This window comes from Balearica regulorum, chromosome 3 (assembly GCF_011004875.1).
Source record: "Balearica regulorum gibbericeps isolate bBalReg1 chromosome 3, bBalReg1.pri, whole genome shotgun sequence".
NCBI lineage: Eukaryota > Metazoa > Chordata > Aves > Gruiformes > Gruidae > Balearica > Balearica regulorum.
In genome coordinates this window covers 27,235,894-27,251,217 of record NC_046186.1, presented here as the reverse complement: position 1 = coordinate 27,251,217, position 15,324 = coordinate 27,235,894, and the positions used below count along the sequence as shown (strand labels likewise).

The 15,324-nt window shown below is 37.7% G+C and overlaps 1 protein-coding gene and 1 long non-coding RNA gene across 2 annotated transcripts in view; both read right to left on the bottom strand.

The window, feature by feature from the left end:
- Positions 1 to 15,324, bottom strand: part of LOC142600928 (uncharacterized) — a 637,768-nt gene that overhangs the window by 462,483 nt on the left and 159,961 nt on the right. The window lies entirely within an intron of this gene.
- The window catches only part of HCRTR2 (hypocretin receptor 2), a 35,495-nt gene that overhangs the window by 10,442 nt on the left and 9,729 nt on the right, over positions 1 to 15,324 (bottom strand). Inside the window, exons 2-4 of the mRNA XM_075750046.1 lie at positions 11,101 to 11,279; positions 9,412 to 9,655; positions 2,089 to 2,204 (exon numbers count right to left, since the gene is read on the bottom strand). Of these exons, the coding sequence (XP_075606161.1) occupies positions 2,089 to 2,204; positions 9,412 to 9,655; positions 11,101 to 11,279 (539 nt within the window). The remainder of the gene's footprint in view (positions 1 to 2,088; positions 2,205 to 9,411; positions 9,656 to 11,100; positions 11,280 to 15,324) is intronic.

Genomic DNA, 15,324 nt, shown 5'->3' with positions numbered 1-15,324 from the left:
AATAAAACATTCAAGAACACTGCATTCATTTGCTCTACAGGACTAACTATGGCACACCTGCTGCACTTAGAAACATGCCTGATGGCTGCAGCCAAGTCGCAGTTGATAATAGATGCGCAGTGACTTTAATTCCATTTAGTGCAGCCTCTTATACATACTGCTATCGTCTATGCTAGGAGAAGAGATAGCTGTATTTTCTCATCTATAGCATTAAGCCTGTAGAAGTATTTGTCTTTTTGCCACTGAACAAAAAGGATCATCCTACCCTCGTCAGCATGGAAGATATATAGGCAGAAGAAATATTGAGAAGAAATAGGCCAGCTAATACAACTGGGGGGAGGGGGGAAATGGACAAACCAGGTTGGTTTGCAGTCGTTCAACTTCTGCTCTGAATCGGAACCAGCATTTTCAGGCTACGTGCAGAGTAAGAACAATTTCTTTGCATTAACTTAATTAATGGACAGCTTGAGAAACGAGGTAGATTGTAAAGAAAGTACAGAAGAGAAGGTTAAGAAGGAATATGGTGTTAAGGTCATTGGGTGCTACAGCACAGGTAACTATCCAGCAATGCAGAGCCTATTAGAGCTATGTTAGACTTAACTTAACTTCAAAAGAAAGTGAGCAAAGCCTTTGTTCTGATGAAGAGTGCCCTCAAACTGTAAAAGTTAAATTTTAGCTTCAAACTGTCTTCTTATTTAATCTTATAAATGTAAGAAATTAAAAGCAAAAAAAGTAATTTAAAGATAAACAGCAAGACAAACCGCAACTTTGGTTTAGGCTAGTATGATTAGATGTGAGAATAATTGCTATTATGATGAATGGATGATAACAAAATGCCTTAAAGCACATTTGGGTTTTCCTGTATTTTAGCTATTTGCAAGAGATATTTTTTGTTAGTATAAAATTTGGTTTTTACTTTTAACATTCAGAAATCTAAAGTCTACTTGTGATTTCTCTGACTGATCAATTTGAACTGCATGGAAAATGCTCCTGATGTGGCAGATATTATGGCCCGGCCAGGACAGCCTCGAATTTGGATGGTATCAGACACAATGGTAAGAGAGAAACGATTCATGCGCATATTTTGATGGAAACATCAGCCATTGTTAGAGCCATTTTTCAGGAGATGGAATATTTTGCATCACATCTTCAACAGGATGAGTTTATTGTCCTTTACAGAATGACAGGGCAGAGGATGGTGGGGGACTACAGCCATGGTTAAATTCCAGACAAAGCAGAAGACAGCAGAGGGAACCATAGACTGATGTATGACAGATTACAGCTCACATCCAGAAAATTATTTTCAAGCTGACAGCACTTCAAATTGTTGGAGGGGGAAAAACGTTCCTGAAAAAATTCACATCATTTTTGCCACTTCAGTTCAAATGTTCTTTGTGTGCTTGCTTGCTTGTGCTTTTTTTGTTGTTGTTGTTTAATATTTTTCTTTTCTTTCCTGTACTTTTAATTTGAAGCTTGAAAAAAATAGATGGTCACATTAGAAATCATGCCAATTATTTGTCAATAATTCACATCAAATGTCGCTGATAACAACCAGCTTCATGTCAGGCAATTCCAGTCTCACAGCTCTGACAGCTGGACTTTCTAGTCTAACTTTTGTTCAGAGTGGACCTATTATGAACCCGAGACTTTGTAGAATGAAAAATAAAAAACTGTACAGACTGCTAGTAAAATGAGAAGGTCAGTCCTAATTTTGACTGCTACAGGATATTTTAGCAGTATAAATAAGGTCACCTAAGGTATTTTGGTAAGCATTTCAGATACAGTGGGAGAGATCTTCCTTCTGCCTGTAATTAACCTTTCTGTTGCTTTTTCCTCTTTCTCTTTCTCTAAGCTCTTCACAGACATGAGCAAGAAGGGGCTTACATTCAGCCTGACTGCCTTCATTTTTTAATGCAGCTCAGTGCCTAGCCAAGGTGGTGTTTCAGTGTCACGGAACCTGGCAGCAGTGCTGGATTTAAACATCCGAGTGCTAAGTGACAAGGCGGAGCATATAGAGAAGAAAGTTGTACACAGGAATCTGCGCACGGTTACAACAGCAAGGAAAAAGAGCTGGTCTAAGCGACTTACCTGGCGACACCACAGCTTTCGAAATATTTGCAAATAGGCCAACACCATAAGACACAGCGGTGCCATGTATGTCACCAGAAAAAAGCATGTGTGATACATTTTGGGGTAAACTTCAGCTGGAAAGAGAATTCAAATAGGAAAAGTGCATTTAAATATACATACATTTCAAAATCACTTTAAGCCAAATTATTCATATAGATATGCATGCATTTTTCAAACATAATAAGTTACAATGGAATATTTATCTAATAATATCATGATCAGGATTGATTTTTTTTGATCACTTGTATATACATTCTTGTTCTATTATAAACATGCTTTTACTTCAAGCATCTTTCATATAACATTATTGCTCTAGGTACAAACTCTTATCAAGTTTTGGTTTTATTAAATCAGTGAAAGATAGACAATTTCATTATCTAACAATAGCTAACCAATTATTCAACCTACCTCATCTTTGATGTATTTAGCAGGTTGTGTGACTGTCTTTGGTTTTGATTCTGCAAAGGCTACTATGTATCCCTGAGTAAATTGAACAGTCTCTCACTGATAAACAGAGAATGTAGACTACAGCACCCAGGATGCTAACGGCAGGAGAGACAGACATTTCTGAAATCGCTTTTTGGTGGCAGAATAAATGTGTCTTGAAGGTATATTCAGTGATTTATTATTATGATTACAGGGAAAAAATAGAATTAATTCAGTCAAGTTCTCTAAAGTTAGGAGATTTCCAAGATTATTTTTGATTTTCCCAGGTATCTCTTTTCAAAAGGCAACTTATGAATGTTATTTGCTTAGAGACAAACATCTTGCAAGTGTTGTGAGTGTACTGTGTTTTTAAGAATGTTGTATCATGAGCTTTATTGTTAGATTGCAGTGGGTGCCTGGAGAACTTGCTTTCACTTTTGTAACACCAAATGTAGTTGGGTAATACCAAATATTAATATCAATTACAGCTTAACCTTTATGGATGGCCTCAGAAAAGGAATGAACGTTATGTAGAGTGACAATATGTAGCAGAAGAGAAACTGGGCACTATGTGAGCAGTTAGATTGCACGGTAATACTAAGCATTGCATTTTGGGCTAGAGTAAAGGAGGAAGGTTTATGCTAATTTCCTGAATTTTCCAACATTTCAGGATGATGAGATCTGCAACTAAAACTCTGTATTTAGTTTTAATTAAAAAAAGGAAAAAAAAAAAAGTTGCATGAGATCAATACTTTAGGAAGTCAAACTTACTTTCTGCCTCTTAAAGTGACTGAGATTGTGGACCCTGTCAAACAAGGGGTCCCTTTGCATGCCAGGAGGATCCCTGAGAGTTTGATTAGACAAGGAGATACACAGATCTGGCCCATAACTCTCACAGGAGGCAGGAGTGCACCATCATGCTAACTCCAGGCTCGCCCTCAAACCCAGACTCCTGTAATGTCACACTCAGTGTTGGGCCTCAAAGAACCGGCTAGTCCACCAGTCAGAAAAACTTCAGTACCAGCGAAACAGAAACTTGCTATAGCAAACTCTAGCCATGTGCATCGCTAGCAAAGGTAATAGAGACATGGCCATTGGTATTTGCAGCTTTGATGGATCAGGCTTCAAAAAATTCAGACGAGCAGCATTTGGCTCCTTAGGTGCACTAAGATCTTGTAGCAAATCGACTTACGAACTTTTAACTAGCAGCTGCAGCTACTAGCCCTTGTCAATGTTCCTCGGGGAGGCAGATCATTTGGGGCAAGCTTTTTTATAAATGGTGATAACCTGGGTTCCCATAGGTACTGATGATCTCAGAATTGTTTCTGCATTTCAGAAGATGCAGCCTCACAGCAGTCCTGTCAGACGGGGAGATACCGACATGCATGCTCACAGGTGGAGAGATTACGGAGAAACTGGAGTAACGTGACTTACTGGGATCACGGGAGGTCAGAGCTGAAAGTACATTCCTTCAGCTCAGAAGGAGGTGCCACCTGCCTCATCAACGCTCTGCAGGCAGCCAGGCCCCTTTCAGGTAGAAGGACGGTACATATTTAAAAGGCCATCTGGAGTTTATGGCTTCCAATTTAGCATTCCAAGTAAAGTGAAACATTAAATGAGCCTAGCTATCTACAAAGGACTGACAGACCAGGTTGGAGGAAGATCCTAACACTTGCCTTTGAAGTTTAGCCACCTGGAAAGTGCCAGCTGCTAAACATCAAAGGAAACCTGTCCCTCCTCCACCCAGGGCAAAGCCCTTTGTAGAACTTCTCCCGAAGAAGCATGACTCTGTTTAGCTTCTCAAGCCAAAGAAAAGCTTTAAAGTTGTCTGACAATCACAGCAGCAAGAAAGAGGAAGGGCTGGTTTGGGACACCGTTCATTTATCAAGCGGGCGAGTTCCAGGCTCCTTGAATGAGAACATCAATCAGTTTATGGTCCTGGTGATATATCAGCTGCCTGACTGGGACCACTGAACTTACTGCCAAGCAGAAGAGGAGAAAAGTGTCTTTGCCTTCCATGGTCACTTAATGGACTTCAGGACAGGGGGAAATCGTTCTTAGCTGGAGTAACCATCTCTTTAATAAATTAATGATTCTCATGTCACTGGTCCCTGTTTTACTGAAAAAAGGGAAGGGGACAAAAAAGCAAAGAGGTGGTGACAGAGATTGGACGGCGGTGAGATTGGCATCCCTACTCAGCACCACTCATACAGTACGATTACTCCACCTGATAAAGGATCAGTATGCTAAAACAAAGCTGCCTTCTGTCTGCTGTAGGGGTTATTAAACAAATTTTAAACTTTTCTAAAGCTTTCTTCTCAGCACCGTGTTCCAGTCCCAGACTGCTGTTCAATGAAGCAAGGAGGCAGAAGACTGAAACTACAGCTTATGGATTTTTGCCAGACTTTTACTATATTTGTGTGAATACATTCATACGTACATGCATACATACACATATGTATACAAACTGAAAACAACCCAGACTCAAAAGGTTTTGATATATCTAGCAAATGAAATACTCCCTTAAGCCATAGATTCATAATGAAATCGGTACTCTGACAGCTTCCCTAAGAATAGGGAAAAACAACAAGACTATCAAGTTTGTTGAGCATCAGCAGAGAGTTCCCAGGTTCCCTAGTCTCAGGAAGACACCTATGAGCTTTTGGAGTTACCAATAAGAAGAAGCAATGCAGCTAAAAGAGTATACTTTTAGAATAAAGCTTAATAAACAGGGATGTTAGAAAGTGGGTACCCGTAGTAGAAAAAATTTGACCACACAACACAGTCCTTTCCAAACTATGTTCCTGTGTCAGAGTACTTACAGTTAGCTAATACTAAAATTAAATTTTCAAACCTGATATATTATGCTTGAATTATCAATTCGCAATAACACCAAGCATAATTTTAGTATTAGCAATATTCTAACTTCTTTCTACATTAAAATGTTCCAAAAGTTTTTCCTTAAATTCTGAACACTTTAATAAACAGGATGTATAAACCTTCATGTAGTAATGCAATTTCCAGCTATTTGTTTTCCAGAATTAAGACAATATGGTTTTGTACTATTTTATGAGTAGTCTAAGAGGAAATGGAACACAGAATCTTCCCTTTGCTTCCATTCAACCATGTAGTTTTGGGAACCGATTATCTCCATATTCTTCTTATCATTTGCAAAGGGGTTGGCTAATGCACTTTGGCTAACACTCTTTTCGCAAACAGCTCTAAGAGAATGTATTTAGCTGATTTGGACACATAGTGAACTCATTTTAACATAAGTTTCTTTTATTTTGGCACTTTATCATCAAATTCAGTACATAGCAATTACAGACTATTACAGAACTGTGGCCAACACTGGCTCCTTAAGCGAGTCTGCATAGGTCACATGTTGGATCCTTCTGCATTCCCAAATAAAATATTGTTATTAGACAGTACTCAAAATGAAAAACTCTCAGCATAGAATTGGCAATGAATTTTATATTCAGGAATGCCAGAAGCAATTAAAAAGAAGTTTAGTCCCATTTTAGGCTCAACTATTGCTCCATTTGCAGTCACTGGCAGGTCTCCAACAGCATGCTTGAAAACTTATTAGTCAGGGTGGCCACTATTTGTTCATTGTTAAGGACCCCAAGTGTCACAGTGCTGATCAGACCTTCCTTCCAGACACTCATCAGACTTGTATGGATTTCAGCAGCTGGATGTAAGTCTGGGTAGGGTACAGTGCTGTCTCCTGCTTCGGCATCTCTGACATTTTCCTGGACATGGCTTCCTGTTAGTTCTCCATAGCACCTCATGTTTCAGTGGCCCTGAGTTCCCAGAATTAGAACAGACTTTCAAAACACTTTGGAAAGTGTCATTAAGTATCCCCTTTTGCAGTCTCAACCTTGACAATCCACAGTTTAACATCCTTTGGACATACTGTGTACATGATGCTCTGCAAAGATTTCATCAGACATACCCTAATTTTAGTCAGCATAGATTATATGTAGTTCTAAATAAAGCAGTGAACACCTAAATATAATCCATTTCCTCTAAACTGACTCTCCTGTAAGATTTACTCAGAGTCTATTGAGTGTGTGCAGCATCTACAGCTCCACTTTCTCTTTGCAAATATGGCTTATTTATAGGAACTTTAATTTCATACTCCTTCAGCCTCCTCCTGGTTAGCTTTCTTTGATCCTAGATATTCCTGTAGTCAAAAAAGGCAAAACAAAATCCAACAAAAATGCAACTATTTTCTTTGAAAATCTTAGCTCTTTATTCCTTCTTCCGGCCTCAAGACCCACCAGTCTTTTCAAACTGCTGCCCTGTTATCCATGATCTTCCATTGTTTTGTTTGGGGTCCTTTGTAAACCCTGGTTCTCAGTAGAAAAACTGCATCTTCTATGCTTTGGCCCAACTCATTGTCCTTAGCCATTTTCAATTGAATGGAAATTATTTGTAGCTAATGTAACTCTGTTATCCATAGTCTGAAAGAAATGTATCCTCATTGATAATATATGGTTAACTCTACATTTACTAAATAATTCCACGATTTGAGCAACCTACTTGTAACTTAATATATAGAAAGATTCTTATCTCAAGTTCCTACAATAAGCTATTATTAGAAAGTGGAGAGGATTATTTTTTATGGATAGCTGAAATGCACCAGCAGATTAAGTAGCAATGATGGTGGATTCTCATTAGAAGAATAATTCATTAAAAAGGCAGCAGGATAAAAAAATGGGATTGTTATCTTTCAGTGGAATGGAAAGCTTCCCATTTCAGAAAACTTTAACATATTTTAATGTAACTTATTGTCATTTTATGCTCAATATAAATAAAAAAAGAAAAAAATAATTTTGGAGTATTTGCACTTCATTTCTGAAGGCACACACAAAAAAGAACTTAATTCTATGCACGAGTACTTGCCTTTGTTATACTCCTTTCTACCTCTCCAAACATCCAAGTGAAGGCTCACAGCATAACTTGAAGATCAATAGATTTCATTTTGGACAAATACACTTCTTAGGAGTAGAATCTTGCAAACACACGTGTGAGCTTTTTTTTCTTTTGTATAATGGGTGCTTCAGTGCAGGCATATCTGTGGGCTGCAGCTACTTCAGTGTGGCACTGAACAAGAGGCACTCTTTAAAATAGTTCCAAGGCTACTACGGACTCTGTAGTTCAAAAGCAACACCTTCCTGTTGAGAAGCAAAAAGTGGCCAGCGTAGATCTGGAAATTTTGAGATGGTGTTCCCTGATTAAATGCTCTCCTGACTCCCTAATTAGTTAACTAAAGTGCTTTCCATCATTTCATTTCCTAGGCTGATTAAAAGAATCTTTGCTGCAGATCTAACCTTGTAGTGATGAAGGCACAGATAATTAGTTCTGCAGCCAAAATGAGGGGACACAACTTGTACTTGGAGTGAACACTGTGAAAGAAAATAGTCACATAAACACTGCAGCATCCGGCAGTAGATACAAAATTGTTCACAGATGAAGAAAGAACACAAAAAGAACAGATGCATCCTCTCCAACAAAACAGCAAATACAATACCTGCAGCTTAACAGAGGCTTCCTCTAACCTACCAGCTTTCAGCACATCTTTGTCTGCAATGAGTGCCAGCTAGCTAATGGCCATCTCTGCCTCGTTGCCTTATCCCAGAGGACTAACTGGGATGAAGGAGATAAAGAACAGGGAATGTGATAGGGAATGTGATAGCCAATGTCTTCTCATTAATCCCTCAGTGGCCCTGTGGAGGCTGTTAGCAGAGGAGGAACTTCCAAAACAGCCCATAGAAGAGCCCTCAGCAGTTCAAGCTGCTTAAACTAATTTATCATGATAACTAAGTACAGGTGATCCGGTTGTATTTTATCTTAATTGTTCACAGGACTGGAATCTTCTAGAGAGACAGGTCTGGGAGAGAATCTGATTGTGTTTTAGTCTACTGGAGGCTGTTAAAAATCACCTTTTAGTTATATGTTTTGGCAAACTTGGCTTTATTTTCCTGTGTGTGAATAATGGTATTACTGATGGTCATTAGATCCAGCGTCAGAGTGGCAGCGTGTAACTCATATGCACTATTAGCGCTGGAGCTATGCCAAGGCCCACCAGAGTTGAGTTTTAACCATTTGGGTGGGTGGCTAACGCCGCTTGCTGTGATCGGACACAAAATAGAAGTAGTTCCCCCCTGGCAAGCCTTATGGCTTCTTACAGCTCCATTCAAATACAGAACAAGTTAGATTCAGAGTTAATCTGGAAAGGCAGAATTACACTTCTTGGATAGAACCATTTGTAACCGATTACATTTACAAAGTTATTTAAATGATTTTGTCCGTGATATATTTCAAATTGTAGGTTAATTTGCTATCCTGTATCGATGACATCTCTATAAATTCTGTAATGACACGCAATTTGCATTGAAGTCCCAGGAGATACCTATAAAGACTAGTCAAATATCAGCAATTAGCAAAAGCAATATGTCAGGTAAAGAGAAATTCTGTCCTCGTGTAGTTATTTCTTAAGGCTAAATACTGAAGTCTTTGTAAACCTGCAATGTCCATCGATCAGAGAATTATATAAGCATAAGCATTTAAGGGTGGGAACATTTCTACCCTCCGGGAAACATTAACACGGTCAAGGCACAAGCCAGCCTCATTCATTTAAACTCGGTTTCAAATGTACTTTAAGTCTTAGCAATACAAAAGAAAATAGGATTTCACAGTATTTGAAAAACAGTAGTTCTAGGAAAGCTTATATAATTAAGAACATTTTGTGATACGTTTATACAACTTGACTGCATATTAATATGTCCTGATATTTTTATTACATAACAGCAGTACAAATTCAGTCTTTATGGTCAATGACACACTCACCTCCCCAGTGCTCATCACACACTGTGAACAAGGTGGTTTTATTGGCTAATCCTGGGAACACACTGCTGCACTCCATAACAATAGCCTGAGGAATCATTATGATGCAGGACACAATCCAGATAATTATAATGCTGTTCCTTGCTCGCTTGGCTGTGCTTTTAAACATCAAAGGGTGACAAATTGCATACCATCGATCCAAAGCAATGCAGCTAAGTGTCAGTACAGACACAGAGACTGAAACTGTCTAAAGAAAAGAAAACATTATGTAAATGTAAGTGTAATGTTTTCAGAGTTTTAAAAATTATTTATTGCATTTTTTTTCCAGAGTTTTAAAAATTATTTCTGTTTTCAACACAGTTAGATCTTTATCTGCAATTATTAAATTGAAATTATTCCCAGGAAAAGACTCCTTTTTAAATCTTACAGAATTACAACAGATATCCTCATCTGCTGTAGACCCACTAGAATCAACAGTACAATTCACAGATTAGGGTGCTACCCAAACTGAGTGGGTGTAGCAGGGTCGGATTCTGGAAGAGCAAATTTATGCAACTTAGAATTTGCAAAACTTTATCTGAAAAATTACTTTTAAAACAACTAATTAGATCTTTTTTTCTTTGTAGAACAAGTTTGTTTGTTTGTTTGTTTTCTATGTTGTATTCAGATACCAGTACTGTCATTTTGCCTTTTCAGTTTTCATAGGATCAATGGAAATTCAGGGTCTCATAAAAAACCCCACCCAATCAGCTTAAAGCAGACTAAGTCATTTTTACCTTCTATTCAGCATAGAAAATAATCTATCACTTTGGTTTTATTCTTTTGCTCTGTACACTAGGTGATCATTTCACTTTCTCTTTGGATTTCCTTCCGCTAGAATGGAGACTTTGAAACAAGTTTTGTGATTTTGATTCTATCATCAAGTAGATGACACAATGAGGCTCTTCAGCCATACAGGTATCTGCTCAAAATATAAATTATGCTGGAGGCACAGAGCTGATGACCCGCATACATTGAGAGTCCTGCTCAATTCTTTTGGTTTATAAAGACTGAAAGGCCAAACACTTGTCATTCTAGTATGCCCAGTCAGTTCATTTAACCAGCTATTCTTAGAAAAGGTACTTGCCAATCATTTTGATGCAAATGATCTCATAAGTCATTAAGTCCACTGGTAATGAGTGGTGGCAATTATTGCTCAAGGCAGACAGTCTGATCAGCTCCCAGTGAACCAGGATACTTTGGCTATTACTAAAATATGCAAAGTGAGTCACTAAACCTATACAAAAGCCCAGACTCCCTTCAGAAGTTTGGATTCTCTGTCGTGGACACTTGTGTAGCTGTTTAGGTCCACGCACACAGAGTATAAATGACACTAAGTCTATTCACAGACATTTTTATTTCTTTATATCCCCTCTGGATTACTAAAACAGATAACAAAAAGTGGAGAGCATCAGACAAATGTTCCAGAGAGTGTATTGCCCAAGCCTAACAGTCAGATGGACCAAGAACAATATTTATTAAGCATCAATATATTAAGTGGAGCAGTCCTTTAATCCTCAGCATCTACCCTGAGATATCTACTGCAGTAGCAGGGATAGACTTCCATCAGATCATCACTATTAGGAAGATGCTATCGTTCTTTCTCTTTTTCATAACATAGGTAATGTGTACACAAATGCGGTAAAATAATACCTGTAAGTAGGGAATCACTTTGCAGAGGGGCTGCCCAAAGAACCACGTTTCTGTGATGTCCACTACTAAAGTTGCTGGAAGACAAGTAATTGTGACCAGAATGTCAGCCAGAGAGAGATTCACTATGAAATAGTTGGTAACTGTCCGCATGTGATGATTCTTCCACACTGCAATGCAAACTGATTTTGGAAAGACAAGTTAATGAGATGGAACTGACTTAGGGAATGCTTCAACAGGAAAAAAATAGGCTTTGCAGAATTAAGGAAATGTCTGTGTCCTTTGTTTAATACAGAATATTTGAATATGCAGTTCAGTGTAAGAACCACATGTTTTAAAGTGGAAACAAGAGGGTACATGAAGAAGGAATCTTAGTACACAAAGAGTAGTTTTCCACAGACCACAGCGAGGGAAATAATCTGATATATAAACCAGTTTATTTTACTGTAAGCACTAGCTATTCACACAACATTCTTCATATCTATTTTAATCCATTGGCTCTAGTCTATGGCAATACACTTCTACATTTGTAGAAGTTTGTCTTTTTTTTATGATAGCATGATGCTTAATTCAAATTGCTAGCACATGGAATCTTGTAAACTGTATCAAGACAACACTCATTTTATAAAACATTTTGCTGGGCATAATATATCTACTGCATCTGCAAAGAATCTGTAACAGTTGTCTGGGCAACTGTGATTTGAGGTAAGTAAATAAAGGTAACTTTTCAGTATTAAGTGCTACCCATTATAAACGTGGCATATTTTTGATGATGATCAAAAGCAGCACGTAGCAAACATTCTACAAGATGTACCTTTAAAGCTTGTTTTATGTCTTTTCTTTTCCCTCTTTTTCTGTTTGAAAGGCTTTTAGAAATGAGGCAAATCAGTCCTTTAACATGGTTGCACTAAATTCATAACCTAACACATTAAAAATGCCAAAATTGAGTCTGAGAAACTAGCCTAAAAATAAGGTTTTTAATAACTTTGGAAGTTAAACCCTGAGAGATTGTGTAGTAATCAATAGCTTTTGAATGTTTTAGATCCACTCACCAAAAGCTCTTTAAATAAAAACTGATGCACTACATTTTCTGGAAATACCACAATATTTCGTGTAAGAAAACAGTACAACTCATTGTACATCAAAGGTTCTTCTCCCGTAAACAATAATTCATCCATCCTGCAAATCCAGATGAAGATTCAAAGTCTCCTTAATCTGTTAGGATATAGTACTATGCTTAAATTAGATATATTAAACAGATCTATTAAACAGAATAGAGTTAGAAGGGTCCTCAAGAGGTTGTCCAAATCTAAAAGGGAATCAGCTAGAGTTAAGCCATTCTTTTATTAACTGAGCTGAAACAGCTGGAAAAAAAAATTACAGACTTTGAGGCACATAAACTCTTTTAGATCCTGAGAAGGATGGTGTGCCTGAAAGCTTGTGTCCATCTTCCAGCTGCATCAGTTGATCTAATAAAATGTTTTACTTCATTCCACAAATCTTGTCTTGCTTAAGTCTTTAGACCAACACAACTACAGTAAGACTACCACTAAGCCATTGCTGGTAAGTTTACATTTTAAAATGTTATATTTGAAGATATGATGACTCTCTAAAATGTGTTGCAGTGTTTAACTACCTTCCCTATTAAAAAAAAAAAAAAAAAGAAAAAAAGTTTTCTAATGTCTAATGTCTAATCTAAATGTCTAATCTACTTTTCTTGTACTGCTATTTATAGCACTTCTTTTTCTGCACACAGGCAGCAATGAAGAAGAGTTTTTCCCTGCAGCAATGCTTTACATATGTAAAGATTGTTATTGCATCTTTCCTCAGTTTTCTTTTCAGACTGTATAACTCCAGAACTTTTATCTTTTACTGCTGGTCATTTTTTAGAACTTCTACAGCCATCCTTGCTGCTGTTCTCTGGATGGTGTTCAGACTGGATCACTTTTTTGCTATGAGTGTGCAGTGACCAAAATGGGCACAATACTGATTCAATACCTTACTAGAGCTTTAGCAGGAGCTGAGATTGGAGCACTTCGACTTGAGGGCTACGTTTAGACATTTAGGAGTATTTTAGGACAAAGAGAGGGGGAGAGTCTAGCTGGCCTCCAGTTTCTCCACAAGAAGGTGATTTTATCACCTACCATTTTAGGATACAGGTTTCAAAGTTTCATCCAAAACCCCTATTGTGCCTCTAGTAGATGTGCATCTAGTAGATGTTCTTCATATCTTTTAACATGTTGCAGAAATGGTTCCAAATTCTACAGCTTGAATAAATTTAATCTTTGATATACATCTATCATGCTTTTGTAAATGCAAGTCAAAATCCCTCCAGAAAGCTCTTCACTGCTTGATAAAATCTCCCACAGTATCCATTTCTTCTATTGTTTTCCTCCTGAATACAAAATTTCAGGTTCCTGTGGCCTCAGATATCTGAAAGGCAAGGCTTATAAATTAAAAGCCTAAAGGAAAAATCATGTTAATTGTATTTACTTCGCATTTGGGTGATTTGAGTTACCTACTAAAGTAGTTATTTCTATAGCATTGCATTACTATAAAGCCAGAGCTTTACTGTTGTCATTTGGTGCATAGGATTACTACAGTTATAACTTACGATCTGACAATGCAGAGGCAGCACGTAACAGGGAAGATAATACATTGCTGCCCCTCTGGAATGTTGTTCGCAGTTGGAAGTGCAATGCTGGGGAAAAAAATTGCAAACACCATGTCACTTTCAATAACGTTAACACTTTGGGCTTTTACTTATGGCTTGTTCTTTGTCTTGAGTGTAATTCATATTGAAAGTATGGTCCTCTCTTGTACTTAGGCAGAAGTTAATACTAAGTGGCAATGTTTTTCTCTACTTTTTATTTCTTTTATCAATAGGCAAAAGTTAAATAAAACGATGCTTTAAAAGTTCAGAGTTTGGCTACTTTGTTCTCATGCTATGGTTTCAGCAGTCCTACATTCTGCCTGATTCAGACAAGTGCATCATTTTCAGCAAAGGATGTCAGTGCCTAATGGTGCCAGGTTTAAGCAGATACATATGTTCTTTGGCAAGGCTTATTCTTATTCCTGTGCTGACCTGCTAGGGGAAAGCATCTCAATATTAACATTATTTCTGATAAAACAAATGCATTAAATTAACAAACGTGAGGTCAATCTCATTGGCAGCAAACTGTACCAGAAATCAATTCATAACATTTTGCATATTGTGTTCAAAGCTTTCTATCAGTATGAGCAAATGAAACCTCATTATACCCCAGAAAGCTAAGAAAATATTATTGTTTTCATCTTTGATGCAAGGAAAGTGAAGTGCAGAAAAGGCAATAGAGTAAATCAGACACAGAATAAGAAACTTGGGCTCCTAATTCCCAGCTCTTTACTAAGCCTTCCAGGTCACACTGGCTTAACATGGATGGAATTTAGATGAACTCCAGTACCTGCTATTCCTCAGAGAAATAGAAAAGACTATGTCCCTTGCTACTCGGGGAGTAGCAGTATGCAGGAAAGCCCACGTACAGAAAGTAGCTCTGAATTCCTTTGAATTCTACTCTATGGGGACAAGAGGCACCTGAAAGGTGGAAAAAAAATCATAATTTACAAGCACAGAAATGCAAGATAATTTGTTACTGTAGATTTCTCTGTTTATGCTTGTGTGTTTCCCCTTTTGACCTCATCTGTTCTTTGCAGCATAGCCCATTTCCCAGTCTTTGTACGGCACAAAGCACGAGACCATCTTAACTAGCATGTTTACATACTGCCATAATAAATAAATATCCCAGAAGCTTATTCCATGAATGTATAAAAAAAAAAATCAATTTGCATAAAAAAGCCTCTGAAGAGAAGGTATTTTAAAAACAAGTCAGCTTTTTCCCCCACTGCTTGCCCTCTGCTGGTTGCAGTATTGTTTTCAACCCGCGCAAGCATTAGTAATGTTTTCCTTCAGTGCGAGGCTAAACAGAGCTGTGAGGATTTGCTACGAGTTATTTGAATAGGACAGAACGGTATAAATGGCAGAAACTTAGTTCAGTATATTCTGTCCAGACTCCATGTCCTTCTGAGTCTACTGCAGTACAAGATTATTCAGTAGTCTTGGGCAACAGCTTAACTGATATACCAGTGATCTAGCAGCTCATCGAGAAAGATACTCTAGCCTTTGTTCAAAAACTATTATTTTATAGCTGTGCAAAATAGTTTAACTATGCTGCTGAATATATTGTAACT